The sequence below is a fragment of the Chenopodium album genome, chromosome 10 (assembly GCF_948465745.1).
Source record: "Chenopodium album chromosome 10, dcCheAlbu1.1, whole genome shotgun sequence".
Taxonomy (NCBI): domain Eukaryota; kingdom Viridiplantae; phylum Streptophyta; class Magnoliopsida; order Caryophyllales; family Amaranthaceae; genus Chenopodium; species Chenopodium album.
In genome coordinates this window covers 43550776-43572939 of record NC_137843.1, presented here as the reverse complement: position 1 = coordinate 43572939, position 22164 = coordinate 43550776, and the positions used below count along the sequence as shown (strand labels likewise).

At 30.5% G+C, this 22164-nt stretch overlaps 4 protein-coding genes across 4 annotated transcripts; 3 read left to right on the top strand and 1 right to left on the bottom strand.

The window, feature by feature from the left end:
- Positions 1-4761: 4761 nt before the first annotated feature.
- LOC145565227 (putative glutathione S-transferase parA) lies at positions 4762-6532 on the bottom strand. The gene is made up of 2 exons (XM_081625297.1): positions 6215-6532; positions 4762-5109 (listed from the first exon to the last, which is right to left on the bottom strand). Exons 1-2 carry the CDS (start codon positions 6530-6532, stop codon positions 4762-4764), a joined length of 666 nt encoding a protein of 221 aa, XP_081481423.1.
- Positions 6533-11090: 4558 nt separating this feature from the next.
- Positions 11091-15632, top strand: LOC145563955 (putative glutathione S-transferase parA). The gene is made up of 2 exons (XM_081624335.1): positions 11091-11417; positions 15263-15632. The coding sequence occupies exons 1-2, from the start codon at positions 11100-11102 to the stop codon at positions 15605-15607; spliced, it is 663 nt and encodes a 220-aa protein (XP_081480461.1). The 5' UTR covers positions 11091-11099; the 3' UTR covers positions 15608-15632.
- A 2105-nt stretch (positions 15633-17737) lies between these two features.
- Positions 17738-18496, top strand: LOC145565226 (uncharacterized). Its single transcript, XM_081625296.1, has one exon. The coding sequence runs from the start codon at positions 17738-17740 to the stop codon at positions 18494-18496; it is 759 nt and encodes a 252-aa protein (XP_081481422.1).
- Positions 18497-19949: 1453 nt separating this feature from the next.
- On the top strand, positions 19950-20927 carry LOC145565225 (uncharacterized). The gene is made up of 2 exons (XM_081625295.1): positions 19950-20350; positions 20618-20927. Exons 1-2 carry the CDS (start codon positions 19950-19952, stop codon positions 20925-20927), a joined length of 711 nt encoding a protein of 236 aa, XP_081481421.1.
- Positions 20928-22164: the final 1237 nt, after the last annotated feature.

Below are 22164 nucleotides of genomic sequence, written 5' to 3'. Positions count from 1 at the left end.
ATCACATGCTCCTAATTGAAAATTTTTAACCAATCATATCCATTGTAATTTGGTACAAGGATTATGAGTGAGATTAGGTAAGGATGAGTGAGAAAGCATTAAATATATAACAGAAAAAGAGAGTTGATTTACTAAAAAAAACATACCAAAAATAGAAAGGAGGAATGTAATTTTGGAATACCAAAAATAGAAAGGAGGAATGTAATTTAGGGACGGATGGAGTATCATCTAACAAACGGGTACATATTAGTCAATAAAAGGAACATATCAGTCAACAAATGAAGCATTTTAGCCAACAAAAGGATGAAATCAGCACACAAAATCACTACTAAAATTCGGTCAAATTGCGACCATTTTTCTACGACCGTCATTAAAACGGTCGCAATTTATGAAATTTGCGACCGTTTTCAAAGCGGTCGCAGATTTGCGACCGTTTTCAAAGCGGTCGCAGATTTGCGACCGTTCTGCGACCGTCATTTAGCTACAAAACCGTCGCAATAGTATTTTAAATTTTTTTAAAAATAAAATAAGCATGTAAAATAATTAAAAATATAAATAACCCAGTTGCGACCGCTTTTAACGGTCGCAAAAGTCAATAATTGCGACCGATTATTTGCCGGTCGCAAATTTGCGACCGCTAAAAGCGGTCGTAAAAAGAACTTTTTTTTTTAATTAAATAAGGGTATAAAAGGGTGGTCAGCTAACTTAACCCTAATTCTCTCTTCTCACGCCGCTTCTTTCTTTTCTCTCTCCTCTTTCTATACTCTCTCTTCTCCTCTTTCCTTTCTCTCTGTTCTCTTTCCTTCTCTTCTGCTCCTCCTCTTTGATACTGCTAGCCCGTCTATCCTCCTCACCCTAATTTTCTTCTTTTCTTGCGTTATTTACCGAGCAACAAACGAACTTTGCGTTATTCATCAAGCTATAAACAATTTATGGTGTTAATGGTCAAATTCGACCATAAAAATTCCAGATCTGGAGTTTTTATGGTCAAATTTGACCATATAAACCCAAAGAGGAAGTAATATTTTAAAAGGTATGTTGTTTTTTCTTGAAATTTTGTTTGTTTTTATTTATTTTCGATTTTTGTGGGTGTAATTCGTTTTTTGTTCGATTTTTTGGTCGAATTCGGTGTAATTTATGCCCATTTAATTTTCTTTGCGATTCAAATTAATATGGGTTTTATTTCATTCGATTTCATTTATGTGATTTTGATACTTGTTCGAATTTAAATGTGGGTATAATATTTGTGATATTATTTATGTGGGTTTAATTTTTTGTTTATCTTTGGTTTTTTTCAATTTATGTGGGTTTTGATTCTTTTTTTGTTCAATTTCTTGGCCGAATTTCTTGGATTTCATTTTTGGTCGATTTTTTGGTTGAATTGTTCTTCATTCTGGGTTTGGTGGTTCTTCGTTAATTTTGGTTTATTTTTGTTAAACGTATGTTGATTTTTTTTTATCTTTTTATTTTTTTTGAAATACAAACGTATGTTGATATTTTAGTCGAATTGTTCTTCATTTTTATTGGTTTGATTTTTATTTATTTTCATTTTGAATTTGTCTATGATTTTTGGTAATTTTTTTGATTTTTTGTTTGATATTTGTGGTTTTTTGCTTGTAAATTTTATTTAATTTCTGCTGGGTTTCATTTTATTAATTGATTTTTGTGGTTTCTGCTTGAAATTTGGATTTTGTGGTTTGTTTTTGCTTGAATTTGATTTATTTTTATTTTTTGTTTGCATTGATTTCTGGATTTTGGTTTCGTTTGTTTTAGATTTTTTTTTTATTTTTTTTTCAAATTTTAGCGGCCGCTTTAGGCCGTCGCAAATGAACATTTTTGCGACCGTTACTATACCAGTCGCAAATATTATAAATTACGACCGTTAATGTAACGGTCGTTGAAAATAATGGAAACGGTCGCAAATAAATTGCGACCGTCAACCAGTCGCAATTTTGAGTTTTTGCGACCACGTGAACAACGACTACTACATTACGACCGTTGACGGTCGCAATCACTTTTTGCGACCGTTTTTGCTATTTTTACGACCGTTAGAGACGGTCGCAATTTAGCCGAATTTTAGTAGTGAATCAACATGTAAACCAAAAAGGCAACAAAATAAACATATCAGCCAATAAAATAAAACATATAAGCAAACAATTAAAATAAACATATTAGCCAACAAAATTAATATATCAGTCAACTAAAGAAACATATAAGTCAAATGATGTCTGATATCAGCCAACAAAATGAACCTAACAAAATTTTTTTAAAAAAAAAATCAGCCAACAAAAAGAATATATTAGCCAACACAAAAATTATATCAGCCAATAAATGAAATATATCAGCCAACATATAAGACATATCAGCCAACAAGTAAAATATACCAGTCAAGGCAACGGCACGCAATAACTTCTCAATACGAAATAATGTAGGCATCCAGAATGAGGAGAATTTGGTCCAATTAAAAGCCCAAATGAGATTTTCATGCTAAAATCAATTAAGATTTTCTCTCCTCTTTCTACGTTCAGTTGTGAACCATCAACAACAAAGCGGTTTCAAGATTATCTTTTATCAATCTCATATGATTAGTACTCCCTCTATTTTTTTTTAAATGCAGCACTTGAGTTTTCACACTTGTCGAGACACAATTTTGACCATTAATATCTTTAATTAGATATTAGTAAAAATTATAACAAAATTATATTATGATAGTAAACATTATAACAAATCCAACAATATATTACATGACCATGTTTATAAATTATATAATAGTGCAAAAATTAAGTCAAATGTAACATATGAATAATGCAAAGTCTCAACTCTCAAGTGATGTATTTAAAAAAAAAAAAAAAAAAAAAAAAAATGGGAGGGAGTAATAGAATCAAGGTACGTAAATTTTTTGCAATCTTTCTTTAAAAATCAAAACGAATCAAACAAAAATATCACATTAGCACGATACTCCCTCTATTTTTTTTTTATTTGCATCACTTGATGATGCACAAAGTTTTAAGAGAGTAATAAAATATTGTGAGTGGGTGAATAAATTATTATAATAAAAGTAAGATGGTGACCATAAAAAAGAAAGTATGTGAGAGAAGACAGATAATTTTATTATTATAGTGGGGACCATGGAAGAAAGAGAAATGATAAAATAATTTGAGTGGGGTTTAAAGTAAGAAAGATAAATGATAAAATATAAGATAAAGTTACCAAATATAGAAATGATGCATTTAAAAAAAACACCTATAAAAGGAAAGTGATGCAAATAAAAAAAAATAGAGGGAGTATATTTTACTTCCTCTGTTTCTTTTTAATTGACACGTTTTTTTAGTCACGTTTGTCAATGCACAATTTCAACCATTCATATCTTTAATTACCATTAAGCAAAAAATATGAAAAATTGATATTTTGAAAATATTTATCATGGCGAATTTAACAAGATCTTACATGTCTATATTTTTCATTACGTATAAAGCACAAAACACGATCAAAGGGGAGCGTGTGAATAATGCTAAAGTCAAAATGTGTCAACTAAAAAAAACGAAGGTAGTATTAGATTTCATTTAAATTAGAAATTAAAATATAACTATTCTAAACAAAAACAAAAACATTAAAATTGGCGATAATGGTCTACATTGACTACATACAATCACTTTTATTGATTTATTGTATTAAACTAGTTGTTGGCCCGAATGATGCCTCAGGTTATCTAATGTAATATGAAATTAAAGATAAAATCACAATCATTTCAATTTTATTGCAACTAATTATGATACAGTAAAATATTTGCAAAGAGTTACATTAGTCTTTAATTAGTGATTTGGATGATCCCACAAATTTTATAAAATGTAAATTTACCGTGTATTGGATTGACTCTTGATATTTGCATTCATTTTTTTGGACTGTACGTGATTGAGACAAAAAAAAATTCATATCATAATAATAATTATGATGTAATTATGTTACAATTAGTGATTGTGGTTTTCCAGCCATATTAATAATCAATTTCGTATTACTTATGAAGTATTACCAAAAACTAAAATGACTTTTTAATTAATAATTATCACCATTAAAAATGACTTTTTTTAGACCATTTTAAAGTTCTTATTTATTGATAGTATTAATTTAATTGTAATTAGTTGCTTTGGTATTAAGAATAGTATAAATAGATATATGTGACTATACATATTATTTGGCGCCATGTCATTGGTTAAGATAATGTGACACTTGGCATAACATGTACTCCCTCCGTGTTTTTTTAAGTGACACACCTTCCTTAAATGACCGTTTTTTTTAAGTGACACACTTCCTCTTTTAGAAATTCCTTACATTTTAATAATATATTTTCACCCCACTATCTCTTATTTTATTATTTCTCTCCTTTCATGGTCCCCACTTCCTCTCACATTCTTTTACTTTATCATTTCTCACTCCTCCAACCTACCCCACTAACATCTTATTTTATTAAAGTCAATAAAATCTCCTAAAACTACGTGTCGGTCAAAGTGTGTTACTTAAAAAAACACGGAGGGAGTACTGCCATTGACACATGACATGTATTGCCATGAGTTTTAATAGAAATATAGATATAGATTTCACTTATTCTAAGAAATTAATCAAGTACCTACTACATTTTCAACAACACATAAGGAAGGAAATAAAATTATTTCTGTAAGGTGCGCGACAATTTGTAAGCTCTCCTACATGTAACATGTTCCATGACCACATCTTTCGAGTGGTTATTGAAGATTTAAAGTAGGCTTAGTCGAGCCCGAGAACTTTTTTGATGTCTAAGGCAAAGGAATAATAAAATTTATCAAGATTGGGTAAGGAACCGTATACACTCGATTTCTCCATACATCTGTTAGCCCATGTAACAATTTTGGGACAACTAGCCTCAATGCTGACATTCCCGAATTTTTCGAAAGCATAAAACCAAGGTGCAATTGGAATTAATGCTATATCAACGTAACCAAGAGTATCACCTCCAAAAAACTGTTGATTATTAATCACCTCTTCTAATATCTTCAAGTTCTCAACAAACTCCTTTTTGGCTTTCTCTTCCTCTTCTCCTGTTGTCCTCCATACTTGTTTTGCACCCTCATATATCTGCAATAGACCAATCTTTAAATTTAAAAATCAAATCAATCTAGTGAGAATTAGAATACATTTTTGAGAATGTCAATCTGTATTATTTTCTAACAGCATGGCTTAGGGCTATTCATCAGTCTAAGACCGGACCAGACCGGACCGACCCAGATTGGACCGAAGACCGAAAAATAGAATTTTAAAAACCGAAAACCGGATCGATTAAGCTAGGCCGAACCCAGACCGGACCGAAAGAATCGGTCCAAAACCCGGACCGGACCGCTTTGGACCGATTTAAGATTTTTTTAAAAAAGAATACTAAACTTTTAATAAAAGTTATGGAAAACACGAAAAAAGTAAAGGAAAAACTATATTTTAATGTCATTTTTACGTCCTTTTTTGTATGTTTAGTATAAAAAAACTTATAAAGTTAAAATTTTCTAAGTTTATTAAAGATAATTTTAACCATTATTTAAGGTTTCAAGCATATTTTTACTAAAAAAATCGGTCCGATTAATTCGGTCCGGACCGATTTATGAACACCCCTAGCATGGCTCAATTGATCTTGCATCACATTGTAATTTCTAAACTTGTATTATTTGAGCCACATACTACGTAGGTATACATAAATCCAAGTGAGCTTTCATTCCAAAATCATATGGCAATAAAAAGAGTAGCTCACGTAGGTTATAAAGTAGTGGTTCTTTATTTAATTTTTCCATGTGGGACAACAACTCATACTTACAACTTAACACGTTTTGACTTTACCACTATTCATACACTTGTTTTTTACTGTATTTTGTGATTTATACGTAATGAAAAATATAATCATGTAGGGCTTTGTTAGATTTGTCACTAAAAAGAAACGAAGGAAGTAGTAATTAAGGCACCGTTCATTTCCCCCTAGCTTATTCCACGTATATATTCCAAAATAATATTTTGAGCTCAATAAGCATAAATTTAATTAGCAAAAAATTATTTCAATTATGTAAAACAAAGTTTCAACAAAACTAAAATATGTAAATTAAAAAAGCTTTAATTAGTAAAGTTGATAGATAATTTAAGTTCGACAAAAACTCATGTGAAGAAAACAGAGGAATTAAGAAAGAGTCAAATAGTCAATTACCTTATTGTCAACAAATTGGCCCCAAAATCTAGCTTGAGATCGGAGGTAAGGATCAGTTGGAAGCAGAGGAGATGAGTGAGTCCAAACTTGATCAATATACTCAACAATTAAAAGTGACTCACAAATGGGTTTGCCATTATGGATCAAAACCGGAACCAATTTATGAATCGGGTTCATCTCAAGTAGTAACGACCCCTTTTCAGCTAAGTTCTGATCTTTGCATTCAAACTCAACTCCCTTCTCTGCTAGTGCAATTTTCACTCTCATTGCACATGAGCTGCACCAGCAATCAAGCACCACTACTTCTTCCCTTGACATTATTATTATTATTCTTTTTCTTAACTCGAATGCGATCTTGAATTTTATGATAGACCCTCATTTTTTTTTTTTATTTATATAATGAATTGCAAGGTTTGTGGGATGAATGCGGTCGTCACATGCGTCATTACTTGTTGACTGGTTGAGATTTTGAGGTTGTTGTCTTGTTGAATATACAATTGATTAGACCGGGTAAAACTAACCCAACTATAAGTATTGTCTTTAAAAAAATAAGGTTTAATCTACTTATTTATATACTTCATCCGTTTTTACGTGCAATATTTTGACTTTTACACTATTTACATATCTTATTTAGGTCCCGTTTGTTAGAGCTGTTCTGCTTTGTTAAAATCTGCTCTCCTCTGCCATGCTCTGTTGAAAAAAATACTTCCTCCGTTTCAATTTGTTAGTCCCATATACTATTTTGGGCGTTTTAAAAAGATCTACCCATATTAAATGTATTCCATTTTTAACTTAGTTTTTATTTCCTATTTTATACATATTAAATTATGATTGGTTAAGTTAATTGATTATGAATTTATGACATGACTCTAAGTAAAGAAATTAATCCCTTGAATTATGCAATTATGATTGACGGTTTTCTAAAAAAAAAAATCAAAACAATTTAAATAAGGCAAAACTATTTATGAATTGCCTTTTACTTTAATGTTAGATTCCAAATATTCTTCGTTTTTTATTTTATGTGATTGATTCCATATGGGACTATCATATTGAAACGGAGGGAGTACTTAATATTGAATTATTATAATAATAATTAATATTTAATAATAATAATAATAATTAATATTTAATAATAATAATAATTAATATTGAATTATTATAATAATAATAATTAATATTTAATAATAATAATAATAATTAATATTTAAAATTAATATTTAACTAATAATATTATTATTAAAAATTAATATTTTATAATAATAATAATATTATTAAAAATTAATATTTAATAATAATAATTTTATTAAAAATTACTCCATCCGTTTCATGATGTTAGTCTCATTTGGAATCAATCACATAAAATAAGAAAAGAAATATATTTGGAATCTAACATTAAAGTACAACATAATTCATAATTATTTTTCCTTATTTAACTTTTTTTAATTTTTTTTATTAGAAAAGCACAAGTCGTAATTGCATAATTTAAGGTAAAGATTTCCTTACTTAGAGTCATGTCATCAATCCACAAACAATTAATTCCAAAAAAATCAAGTTATAAATAAAAAATATTTAATATAGGTAGAACTTTTTAAAACGCCCAAAATAGTGTATGAGACTAACATTATGAAACGGAGGGAGTAATATTTAATAATAATAATAATAAATAAATAAATAATATTTTATAATTATAATATTAATAATTAATATGTAATAATTATAATATTAATAATTAATAATTATAATATTAATAATAATAATAATTAATATTTAATAATAATACATATAATAGTAATAATAATAAATACTTATTATTATTAATATTAATTATAATAATTATAATAATAATTGATGTTTTATAATAAAAATTAATATTTAAAGATAATAACTAATATTTAAAGATAATACTAATTATTAATTTTTAATAATAATAATAAAAATAATAATAAAATAATATTTAATAATAATTAATATTTAATGATTATGATAATAATGCGATAATATGAATAATAGTAATAATAGTAGTAGTAATAATAATAATAATAATAATTTTATTATTATTATTATTATTATTATTATTAGTAGTAGTAGTAGCAGTAGCAGTAGCCATAGCAGTAGTAGTAGCAGCAGTAGCAGCAATTACAGTAGTAGTAGTAGTAGTAGTAGTAGTAGTAGTAGTAGTAGTAGTAGTAGTAGTAGTAGTAATTATTATTATTAATATTATTATTATTATTATTATTATTATTATTATCTCAAAAACAAAATCATACAACCTACAATAAATTAGTGGGAAGCCGAGAAACAATAATATTATAATCATTATTATTATTATTATTATTATTATTATTATTATTATTAGTAGTAGTAGTAGTAGTAGTAGTAGTAGTAGTAGTAGTAGTAGTAGTAGTAGTAGTAGTAATAGTAATAGTAATAATAATAATAATAATAATGAAATCTGCTCTGCTTGGCTGTTCTCTGCTCTGCTGAAATCTGCTCTGCTCTTCTCTGCTGAAATCTGCTCTTCCTTGCTCTGTTGAAATCTGCTATGCTCTGCTTTGCCTAGCCCTCATGTCCTGTTCTTTTAAGCTTCTAGGCAGAGCAGGGGTCAACAGAGCATATCAGGTTAAATTTCAGCAGAGCAGAGCATAGCAGATTTCAGGATAGTAGAGCCGAGCAGAGCTGAGCAGATTTCATCATTATTATTATTATTATTATTAAGTGCATATACCATTGATTTAGGTGAGTGAAAATATAAATAAATGTGTACTATATTTAACATATGTTAATAGTAGAAAGATAAAAAGACAACAGTTTAACATCTTCAAATTATTACAACCGCATATCAAAATAGGAACATAATTAGATTAGAGTCTAATATCGTGGTGAATTAACCATCCACTACCATATGATTGTGATTTTCATCATCTTCATTGTTGCTTTGATCTTCATTGTTATCACATTCATTGTCGCTTTCCAATCGATTAGCCCTCCAAATTCGGAGTGCTATACGATGTCGCACTATGTCCATACTATCTTTGCGCCATTGTGCATACATAGTTGAATATGCAGCTCCTATATTTGCGTCATGTTGAATGATTGGTATGCCAAGCTTATGCATGCGAATTAAATTATGTATTGTGCAAGTGGCTATAATGATTGACATTTGACTCTTTTGTGACTCTTGTGGCATGTTATGTAATATCATCCACATGTTATGTAATATCCTCCACATTCCCTAAAAAAATATTAACTGTTTGTTATTATTATTCTCGGCAAATACTGCAAATTGTTATTATTTTTCTTTAAAAAAAATTAAAAAATTGTTATTATTATTTATTTTTTTGAAAGAATTGTTAAATTATTAGAAATTATTAATTAATAATATTATTATTGATAATTATTATTATATTATTATTATGATTAATAAATATTAATTATTATTAATATTAATAATTATTATAATTATTATTATCATCAATACAATGTTAATTATTATTATTGAATATTAATTATTATTATTATTATTTGAAAATAGAGCAGAGCATATTTCTTTTGAGCAAAGCAGAGCAGGGTTGGGCTTAGCACGGCAGAGCAGAGCAGCTCTAAAGAACGGGGCCTTAGACTAGCTTTGCTGATTAATATTCCCTCCGTGTTCAATTAAATGAAACGTTTTCCTTTTGCGGACATATTAAAATAAATAAAACGTTTTTCTTTTACGGGCGTGTTAAAATAAATAAAAGGTTTCATTTTTTTAAAGTAATTTCTCCCCATTTTTTAATTATGTTCTCTCTACAATTTAATAATATGCTACCCCCTTTGTTTTTTTTCAAATGTATTAGTTTGATCGTCACATTTGCCAAGACATAACTTTGACCATTAATATTTTTAATTGTCTATTAGTAAAAATTATATTATGAAAGTAGTTATTGTGACAAATCTAATGATATATTATACTTCGTATGACAAAAACTTTTGACTATTATTGTACATCAAAGTAACTTTTGTTGATTTTAGAGTAACTTTTATCCATAAAACTTAAATAACTTTTATTTATATCAGAATAACTTATATATAATGGGTAACTTTCATTCATTATAAGGTAACTTTTGTTCATTTAAGGTAATTTTGATGCGGATGTACAACATTTTATTGTACATACGGTCTTTTTAGATGTTTTTCATAATATAATACTCCCCCTGTCCCATAATACTTGGGATATTAGGATGGACACGTAGTTTAAGAAAACTACAAGGGGGTTCCTTTAAAATATTCGTTTATTATATTAAAGATTCTGTTTTGTATTTTAATATTGTAAGAAAAGAATAAGTAGGATAAAAGTGGGGTAGGTGAGGAGAGAGAAATTGTGAGAAAATATTTTTTTATTAGTGGTTCCATTCCATATTTGGTAACTTGTCAAGCATTAAGGGACGGATAAAAATGAAAACTGTGTCAACTATTATGGGACAGAGGGAGTAACATTTATGGCAGGATATTACTAGTTAGATTTTCTATAATAAAAACTTTTGACTTAGGCCCGATTGATCTTACCATGTAAAAAAAAAAAAAAAAAAACGCCATAAAGATGAATTTTTAAAATCTGACTAAGCTACTTGTTTCAGAAGAAACGGAGGACTTCTTTGAGGAAAAAAGCAGATGTTTTGGCAGCCCACGACGTTATTTTCATAAAAAAGGAAAGAAAAAACCCAAATCTATTATTATAATTACTGAAATTATTTAATTACATGCGTAGTATGCAAATTGCAACATGCACCTAAGTGACGCATGTGATTACTTCACTCATCTTCTAGAAATCTTTGTCATAGCTGTATATATAAAAAAAGCCATAACAAAAAATAGTTTCCTACTCAAAATCCTAAGATTTAAAAAAATGACGAGGGAAGAAGTAGTGTTACTTGATTTATGGAGCAGCTCTTATGCAATGAGAGTGAAAGTTGCATTAGCTGAGAAGGGAGTTGAGTATGTTTGTCAACCACAAAATTTGGTTAGTAAAGGCTCTTTGCTACTTGAGATGAACCCGGTTCATAAGAAAATTCCGGTTTTGATCCATAATGGTAAACCTATTTGTGAATCGCTAGTGATTCTGGAGTATATTGACGAGGTTTGGCCTGAATTGTCTCCTTTGCTTCCGACGGATCCTTACCAACGATCACAAGCTAGATTTTGGGCTGATTTCATTGACAAGAAGGTAATACTCTCTCTTTGATCTATTATATAAGCTGGGTTTTGAGAATAAAGGATAGCTCAAGTGGTCAGAACTTCTTTTCTTGTTTCAAAAGATTCTGGAGTCGATTCTCATTATCCGCCTTATGGCTCTTTAAAAACCAAAAAAAAAAAAAAATAGTCGGGTTTTATTTGACATTTTGTTCGATTTTATGTTATTTGAATGTATCGATTTATCATGATATAAAATCTATTTTATTTATCTTATTTTTACTTATTATTTGATTTAATTGTCTAATTTGACAAAACTTTAACCTTATTTGTATGCATTTGTTTTAACAAACCTTATATGCACACAGTTTCTAATATTATAACGAAACATATACACATAGTTGTGAATTTGTGATCTAGTTATTAAAACTTAAATTGTGTGATGATATTTTAGAGCTTAGTAGCTGTTTTGATTTTGTTAGTTGGCACTTTGTTAATAGAGGGGGCAATAAAGTAGCTCATACCTTGGCCCATCCTCAACCTTGGAGCTTTGGTCAACGTATTTGGGTTGATGCACTAAAATTGTTTGAAAACTGTCAAAAAAGTATCAATTTGGCTAATATATTTATCCAATAATAATTAATTAACATGCTGATACCGTAGCTTTTTTGTATTTTTTTTTTTTTTTTGAAAGACCGTAGCTTTTTTGTATGATGAACCATTAAGATCATATACTTTGTATGACCGTATTATACTGTATATACTTGTATTTATTTGTTATACAACATCATAAAAATTCTACAATGGTTCTCCTTATTATGACCATCACTATAATTCAATGTGATTGGCCGATTTTTCCTTTTTTTAAAAAATCTTGGTCAAACCCTTTTTTTTTTTTTTTCTTTTATTCGGAATTTTTTTTTTTAAACTCTTTTATTCGGAAATTAATTTTTGATTATTAGAAAATCTTTCTGTATTTTCAAAATTATTTTATTAAGATTAGTTATTACTCCCTCCGTTTCATAATGTTAGTCTCATATGGAATCAATCACATAAAATAAGAAAAGAAATATATTTGGAATCTAACATTAAAGTACAACATAATTCATGATTAGTTTACCTTATTTAACTTTTTTGATTTTTTATTAGGAAAGCACAAGTCATAATTGCATAATTTAAGGTAAATATTTCCTTACTTAGAGTTATGCCATCAATCCACAACCAATTAATTCAAAAAAAAAATCAAGTTATAAATGAAATATATTCAATATGGGTAGATCTTTTTGAAACGCCCAAAATAATATATGGGACTAATATTATGAAACAGAGGGAGTAATAAAATCCAAAAATAAGATTAAATTAAAATAATAAAAATCAAGAATCGTTCTTCAGTGTTCTTCAACTTCTTCAATGTTCTTCAAGTTTCTTCATCCATGGATGAAATTAACCACCATTTCATCATCTTTCTCTCTTAAATTCACTCACTTATCGACAAAGTTTAAAAATATGGCTCGATCTAAACATCGTGTACGAAATTTTAAAATATCCGAATTTTGAACTTCTATCGAATATGAGTTGGTTTTTAATCATATCATTGGGTAAGATTTTAATTTACAATATCAATCAACAGATGCAAAATCTGCGATTTTATGTAATCAAAAATTAAAAAAAAAAAATAATAATAAAATAAAAAAATAAAATAAAATAAAATTGGTTTTTTCGCTTATCTGGGATCGTCATACAAATTTAAGAAGAAACCGTTACAAATTTTCTTCGAAACCTGTTTGATCCGAAAAAGCGAATATGTAATTTTAAATCTTATTTGTGTATAAGGAATTTACCCAATTACGAATAGGATATTGCCTGTATAAGGAATTTACCCAAATACAAATATAATTTTTTATGCCTAAACCAATGCAACCAATTAAGAAGATTTATATCCAAAAAAAAACGTTAGAATTAATAATGGAATATTGTAATAGATTTTTTGTAAGTAACCTAATTAATGAGATTACTTTATGATCTTTACAAATCTTATCAAATCGTTTATTGATTTTCAATTATTACCTTTTTTACGCGCAACTATTTTTTTAATGGAATATTATATGAAGTATTTTGTTTACAAAAAAGGTGTGACTATACATAATATATACTATCTTTTTCCTAAAAATAAGCAATCAACAGCTAATTATTATCATATAGGCAGTATTTTTTGTCAATTGATCTTAAATTTAAGACATGTCATTATTAACTTATAAATTATTTTTGAATAACTGATATGATTATGTTTACACATTTACAAAAGTTGTCACCGGAATATAAATCGCTATCATCATACAACGGAATAAATTTGGATAGTATTTACTTAATTTATGCACTATAACTGATTACCTGTATTGATAAATTTTTGTGGACTTTTGGTTTGGTCGAAATTTTAAATGTGGGGAGAATAAATGTAATTAAACAAGTAAGAAGAAGGGTGTTGACATAAACTTGTTTTGGTTATTAGTCTTATTAGTTATTACCCTTATGCATGGTACGTGAAGAAGATTAATCCGTGCCTTTTTCATTGAACATAACAGAGTATATATACAACTACTACGGAGTACAATAGAATAACTAGGCTATAATTATGGTAACTAACTAGCTAAAGATAGGTTCCGAATATACACTTAACAAACTAAGGATATATACAATAAAGACAACATAATTACAATATATTTTAACAGTATGTATAATTGCGTTTTTAACCATGATTTGAGATTTTGAGTTCCAAAATTAATCGTGCAAATTGTGAAATAGCTTCGGTTGAAATAAGTATATATAAGCTGATGTTTCAAAAGATTATTAAAATTTGAAAATAGTTTTTTCAAAATTTAAAAGATAATAAATTAGGAAAAGATTCTAATTATAATAGGTGATTTAAAAAATTCCTAAAATTTAAATAAAATTTCTAAAGTTAAAAGATATTGAGTCCACAATTTTTTTTTCAAATAATTATGTAAGATTCATTTAAATCTTTGTCCAGGTTCAGCGTAAAATAAATTGCAATCAAAATACATTCTATTCTAATAATTGGTAATGTCCAAAATAACGTATGATCGTAGGTTATAAATATTGATAAAGATGTTTTAAACATGTAATGTCCTATCGGTATTTAGGTTAACTCCTTATTCAAAAACAAGAATTAAAATTCCATCAACGTGTTTTTAAATCAAACAGGGTTTCGATGGAAATATGTAACGATTTCTTCTCAAAATTGCTTGACGAACCCAAATCTTGAAAAACTTAGAATTTTTAATTTCGATAACATAAAATTGCCAATTTCGCATTCATTGATGGATATTGTACAGTAAAAAACAATTATTATTCAAGGATTAAAAAAACCAACCCAAATTCGCTAGAACTAGGAATTCAAATATCTTAAATTTCGAATATGCTCTTTAGATCTGGCCAAATTTTAATGTCTATCGATGCATAAGTAACTTTAATGGACACAAGTCATTAATTGGTGGTAAAATTCATCCATAGATGAAGAATATTGAAGAAGCTTGAAGAACAACCAAGAACACTGAAGAACGATTTTTCATTTTCATTTTTTAAATTTAATCTTATTTTTTGGATTTTATTAAAAACTGATTTTAATAAAAATAATTTTGAAAATAAAAAAAGAATTTCAGAAAATGAAAAAGTAATTTTCGGAAAATAGAAAAATAGTAAAAAATAGAAAAGATAAAAAAAAAAAAGAAGTTTGACCAACATTTAAAAAAAAACGGAAAAATTGGCCAATCACATTTAAGTATAATGAAGGTCATTTTAAGGATGACCATAGTAGAAACATCCTACAATATCAACTTGGTTAATATATTTATTTTGCAGATATATGCCGGAGCAAAAGTCCTATGGAAAGCAAAAGGTGAAGAGCAGGAAAAAATAATAAAGGAATACATTGAAAACCTAAAGATATTAGAAGGGGTGCTTAAAAATGAAAAGTTTTTTGGTGGTGATACGTTTGGGTACATTGATGTTGCATTCATTCCCATCACAAGCTGGTTTTATACATTAGAAACATTTGGAAATTTTAGCATTGAGGCTAATTGTTCCAAAATTATTGCATGGGCTAAAAGATGTAAAGAGAAGCATAGTGTATCTAGTTCATTGCCGGGTTCCGATAAAGTTTACAACTTCGCCTTGGACATCAAAAAAGCTCTTGGACTCGATTAAACCTTAACAAATGCTTAACATTGTATACATAAGTTTGAAACATGTTTCCGTCGATAAATTGTACTTGTTTCTTCCTTTTATTTATATCAATCATTGTTAAAGAAGATATATTCCTTAAATTTTATTTTATGTAATTTAATAATATTCGTTTGATCTAATAATTTAACAATATTGGTATGATGTAATAATTTAATAATGTAATCTAATTTGAATTTTATTTAGTGATATAGTAATATGATAATCCTTAAACTTCGTAATGTTATTTGGTATATAATTCATAACGCTCAATTTGCATAAATTGGGTTTGAATGCTTTTTTATGCTTAAGATTAACATATTATTAATAAAAAAAATTAATTTTAATAATCACAATTTTGATCAATTTTTTTAAAATAATCTCAATATTTTATCATTTTAAATTAACCCCAATTTTGAGGTGTATTTTTTTCTAACAATTCTAACCGGTCAATAGAAAGTCAATTACTTAGTATTCTAGGTTACTATATGTGTGAAGCTAGTACTTCTAGGGGCGACACTTCTCTCAGCAATCGTCCGCGACAAAAGTCCATAGTAAGCAACAAGATCAAGGTTGATATTGTTGCTTCCATCGTTACTTCCGTCCCGTCGGTTTTCTGTTGATGGTGGTGGACTAGTGGCCACTTTGTCTTCCCCTTTGGTAGTTACGTACTTATTATAGATTTGCCTAATTATAAAGCTCGACTTATATTCTGATTTTTACTTGTATAGGTATAAATTTAATTTTCTAAGCAATTATTTATTTTGAGATCTGTTTTAAATATTTTTATGAGCTGCTTAAAGTTGATTTCTTTATTGAATTGTATGACTATTTTGAGGTATACTAGTTGAACAACACACTCATTACTTTGAATTTTATGATTTATGATAATCGAAAGCCCAATAATATGAATCTTCATTTTTCATACCCGACGTATCTAGGTTGGATATGGATCTAGTGTACGTAGAATAACGGATTTGGATCTAGATCCATTAAAATTCGATCTAGATTCGACCCATTACCATCTCTAATGATGAGTTGGTGACTAAAATAAAAATAAAAATTAGTGGAGTTTCCTCAGTTAAGCTTAGAATCTTAAAAAGCTTAGGTGATTGACTATATATCACTTCAGAGTTTAGAATCTTAAAGAAGCTTAGGTCAATTACTATGTCACTTAGAGTATACAAACCCTATTAGGCTATTATTGGGCTTTTCATTATCATACATTCATTTATGTACTACTCCATAGATATTTCTTTTTCTTCTCTTTTTTCCCTCAAAGTGAGTGTGTAAGAACTTAATTTCAATATACAACTAGGTTAGTGCCCGTGCAATGCACGGATTTAGCCAAAAATATTAATTTTGCAAAAATTAAAGCTGTATAGTATTAGAATAGTTTTAAAATCAATACGTACAAAAATAATAACAATGTTTGTAGGAAGTGGAAAAGAAAAACAAACAACATAGGATGTGATATGATAAGATGAAATTAAAAAGAGGAAAGGGAGTTTAGCCGATTCTCAAAGCAAACTTGTAAATTTTGGGGGAAAAGAAAATAGTTATATCAGTTTTATTTTCCCAACACAATTTAAAAGCATAGTTAACCAAAAAAAAAATGACCAAATAAGAAATCATATTATACAAATATACTTTTAAAAGATTTTGGCAAGAAAAGATATGAATTATAATATATTAAGAATAAATTTTAGTTAATTGTGTATATATAGAAGATATAATAAAACCAATTACAAATCATATTATATAAATATTTTTTAAAACATTTTTGAAAAGAGAAGAGAAAGAATGGTTTTGGAGGGAAAATAACAACACTAGGAAATGACACGTGTCATTCCTGGTGTCTGTTTTGATTAGGAAAGATTAGGAGAATATATTTTATATTGATCATATATTTTAGTTTCTTAATTATAGGCTTGATTGACTCAAGATAATATGTATAATATCTTGTGGTATTATCTTAGGAAGTTGTATACTCTATTTATATGTTTGGTGATCAATGAGAACAATTGAAGCTTTGACCCCTAATTGATTTAACATGGTATCAGTCGCACAGGGTTTATAAAAAAAAAACAAAAAAAAAAACCATAATTCATCACCATGGCCGAGAATGATCCTCCCCCACCACCACCACCACGTATTGATATCACATCCCTGTACTACCTAGGTCCGCATGACAGACCTGGAGATTTCATAACTCCGACTCGGCTACGTGGTGAAAACTACGATGAATGGGCCAGAGACATTCAAACCGCTTTGGAGGCTCGCCGTAAATTTGTTTTCCTTGACGGAACTATCACCTCACCTTCCTCTCCGTGTACCCAAAAGGATTGGAATACGATTCATGCTATGTTGATTTCGTGGCTCATGAACACCATTGATCCCAAGGTCAAAAGTACCTTATCAAAATACAAAGATGCGAAGCGTCTATGGGATACTCTCAAGATGCGTTTTGCTACTGTCAATGGTCCTCGGATTCAGCAGTTGAAAGTATCCATTGCAAAATGTGAGCACTCGAAGGATATGTCGGCGGCCTCCTACTTCGGTAAACTGACTGCTCTATGGGAAGAATTAAACAACCATGAGCCGATTATTACCTGTACTTGTTACGCGAAGTGTACAACCGGTTTACAGCATGAGCAACGTCGTGAAAATACTCGACTTCATGAGTTCCTGATGGGATTGTGCACTGACTATTATTCGCAAACTTGCACTAACATCTTATCGCAGGATCCAATGCCTTCTATTGACAGAGCATATCAGTTAGCAGTGCAAGACGAACAAGTCAGACGTGCCAAGCAGATCCCTGACGAGCAACCACCAGAGGCAGTGGGATTCGCTCTTCGATCAAGCACATGAAAGCCGAGGACAACAGCCTCGATGACAAACCTGATAGGTTCGGTCTTCATTGCACCCATTGCAAGAAGACTGGTCACTTAGTCTCTGACTGATTTGAATTAAAAGGGTATCGGGATTGGTGGCCGAACCCTTTAAAGAGAGGCAAGCCGCAACAGTCCAGCCACAAAGGTCGTACCCCAGCTCGTGCGAATGCTGCAGCAGCTGGCGCTTCTAGTCACAACAATACAGGTTCGGGCAGTACATCTCCAACTTTCACAGCGGAACAATGGAAAGCAATCGCCGGTTTTGTTGGTAACACAAAAATTCCCGATGATCGGTTGAATGGTGAGTTTGACAATGACTTGTGGATCGTTGACACAGGGGCCTCTAGACATGTCACTTGCAATGAAAGATGGCTATTTGGTACTCATCATATTTCTCATTGTCGGGTTGGACTTCCAAATTGCAAAACCGTTAATGCCACGAAGGAAGGCTCAGTTCGACTATCATCTAAAATTGTTCTGACTCATGGCTATTTGTTCCCGATTTACGTTGCAATCTAATTTTTGTATCGCAATTAATTGATGATACCAATTTTACTGTCCAATTTAACTCCAATATGTGTGCTATACAGGACCAGTCGAGGGAGTTGATTGGAATGAGTGTTAGGCGTGATGGACTGTTTTACTTCGACGGAAGGGCAACTATGCAACATGTGGCTATCTCTGATTCTTCGGCAACGTTAGAACTCTGGCACAAGTGTATGGGTCACCCTTCAGAAAAAGTTGTAAAACTCCTTCCTCCCGTTCATAATTGTAAGGATAGTTTGAATAAAGCATCTGAAGTTTGTTTTCGTGCTAAACACCCTAGGACTAGTTTTTCTTTAAGTGAGAATAAAGCCTCTAGAATTTTTGAAAAAGTACATTGTGATTTATGGGGATCATATAGACATGCATCATCTTGTGGTGCTCGTTACTTTTTTACTATAGTTGATGATTTCTCTTGTGCTGTTTGGATTTATCTGTTAGTTGGAGGTTTTCCGTATGTTTATGTCTTTTGTGGCAATAATCGATAGACAATTTTCTCAAACAACTAAAATTGTTCAAAGTGATAATGGCATCGAGTTTAATTGTTTGTGTGATTTCTTTACTGCAACTGGCATCTTATTTCAAACATCGTGTGTTGGGACTCCTCAACAGAATGGCAGAGTTGAGAGAAAACATAAACATATTTTGAATGTTGGGAGGGCTTTGAGATTTCAGGCTAATTTGCCAATATACTTTTGGGGTGAGAGTGTCCTTGCTACTGCTCACCTAATCAATCGAACACCTTCCCCACTCTTACACAATAAATCCCCATATGAAATTTTATTTGGCACTACCTCCTCTTATACTACCATTTGCACTTTTGATTGTTTGTGTTTTGCCCACAATCAAAAAGCCAAGGGAGATAAATTTGCTAGTCGAAGTCGTAAATGCATTTTTGTTGGATATCCATATGGGAAAAGGGGTGGAACCTATTTGATCTTGATTCAAAAGAATTTTTTGTGTCACGTGATGTAAAATTTTTTGAGGATATGTTCCCATTTCTTGATCCGATTTCTTCCAACATTGTGCTTGAAAAAATTGTGCCATTGAATGAAGATTTAGCATATGATTTTGTTGATGTGAATTTGGGTGAGTATGGTGATTTAACTAGGGGCAATGACCCCCAGCCAGCTCCGTATCCAACTGTCCCAGCCACAGCAGCAACACCAGCGGGAGCTGGGCAAGCACTGGCAGACACCACCACAGCCACTGCCCAGCCCGCTGAAATTCCAGCGGTAGATGGCTCGGGCCAGGCCAGTGGTGTGTCCAGCAGCACAGGCAGCCCAGTGTAGGGGGAGCAGCAGTCCACTAATACTCCTCCGACGTCCCAGCAGCAGCCCACCAATAATCAAGCTATTAATGCTCCCTTGGGTAAAGGCATGCGTGACAAATTCCCGAGTGTGCTTCTACGGGATTACGTTACTCACACCATCTTAGCAAACAGTCCATCATCATCTATGACATCTCCTAACACTCTGTCTCCAAAGCATCCCTCAGGTACTCCTTACTCGATAGCACATTATATTAATTGTGACGGTTTTTCTTCACATTACAGAAATTATATTGCAGCTATTTCTTCCGGCAAAGAGCCGAAATCCTTTAAGGAGGCCATGAAAGATGCAGGTTGGAGAAAATCGATGCAAAATGAAATTCAAGCTCTTGAAAAAAATGGCACATGGACTATGGAAGATCTTCCTTCTGGCAAGCGTCCTTTAGGGAGTCAATGGGTGTACAAGATCAAATATAACTCTGATGGGAGTATTGAACGTCTGAAATCCAGATTAGTTGTCTTCGACAATCATCAAAAGGAGGGCATTGACTATACCGAAACTTTTGCTCTGGTTGCTAAAATGGTTACTGTTTGAGCTTTCCTTATCATTACAGCCAGTAAAAACTGGGAACTATACCAGATGGATGTGCATAATGCATTCCTTCATGGAGATCTTGACGAGGAAGTGTACATGAAACTTCCTCCAGGTTTTGAATCATTGCATCCTAATAAGGTATGTCGCCTTAGAAAATCCTTGTATGGCCTGAAACAGGCCCCTCGATGCTGGTTTGGCAAACTTACTTCTGCTTTGAAAGCATATGGGTTCTTGCAGTCATACTCCGATTATTCTTTGTTTACATATACTAATCGTGGCACACAGATCAATGTGCTTGTGTATGTTGATGATCTCATTATCTCTGGGAATAATTCCGCTGCTTTAAGGGCATTTAAAGCACATCTTAGTAACTGCTTTCATATGAAAGATCTTGGTACTCTGAAATATTTTTTGGGCATAGAGGTTGCTCGTAGTTCTTCTGGTTTGTTCTTGTGTCAAAGGAAATACACTCTTGACATTATTTCCGAGGCAGGATTGTTAGGTTCCAAGCCCGCTGACTTTCCTATGATACAAAATCACAAGCTTAGTCTAGCAAGTGGTCCCGTACTTTCTGATCCTGAATCCTATCGCAGACTTGTCGACAGGTTGATTTATCTTGCAGTCACTAGGCCGGATTTAGCCTATTTGGTCCATATTTTATCTCAGTTCATGCAGGAGCCGAGAACAGAACATTGGGAAGCAGCTCTGCGAGTTGTTAGATATTTAACTTGGATTTAGCCGGATTTAGTATTATGTTATTGATTTATTTATTCGAAATCATCAAGACTAATCCAATAACACAGGGTTCATTTAGGGCATCGCTTCTATTTTTTGGTTATTTTGTTTTTCAAAATCATATGATAAAAATTAGTCAAACTAATCATTATATATAAAATATCAGAACAGAAAAGTGAAAACACTTTTTTCTTGTTTCCTGTTTTTGATTTTTTGTTTTCAAAAAACATGAAACAGAATACAAAAAACAATGTCAAACATTCCCTTATGTTTCATTGATCATAGTATTGAATAACATGGGAATTAACCTTTTGCAAGATTACATATTAGGTTTGTTGGGCAGATGGTTGGTGGTTGTTAATTTTTTTCTAAGAAAAGTTGGTAAAAATAATTTCAACTTTTGCCCGTTAGCTCAAAATAATTTCAATTTTGTATTTTTTTAAATAATTCGAACTTTAGGGTTATTTATTTTTATAACTTATTAAAGCCTTTTTTTTAAGGT

Coding starts and splice junctions, on each gene's coding strand:
- LOC145565227 (XM_081625297.1), bottom strand. CDS start 6,532: ATGTCAAGGGAAGAAGTAGTGGTGCTTGATTGCTGGTGCAGCTCATGT. Junction 5,110..6,214: donor GCCAATTTGTTGACAATAAG/GTAATTGACTAT, acceptor GGTCTATTGCAG/ATATATGAGGGTGCAAAACA.
- LOC145565225 (XM_081625295.1), top strand. CDS start 19,950: ATGCATTTTTGTTGGATATCCATATGGGAAAAGGGGTGGAACCTATTT. Junction 20,351..20,617: donor AGCAGCACAGGCAGCCCAGT/GTAGGGGGAGCA, acceptor TTCACATTACAG/AAATTATATTGCAGCTATTT.
- LOC145565226 (XM_081625296.1), top strand. CDS start 17,738: ATGGCCGAGAATGATCCTCCCCCACCACCACCACCACGTATTGATATC.
- LOC145563955 (XM_081624335.1), top strand. CDS start 11,100: ATGACGAGGGAAGAAGTAGTGTTACTTGATTTATGGAGCAGCTCTTAT. Junction 11,418..15,262: donor CTGATTTCATTGACAAGAAG/GTAATACTCTCT, acceptor TTTATTTTGCAG/ATATATGCCGGAGCAAAAGT.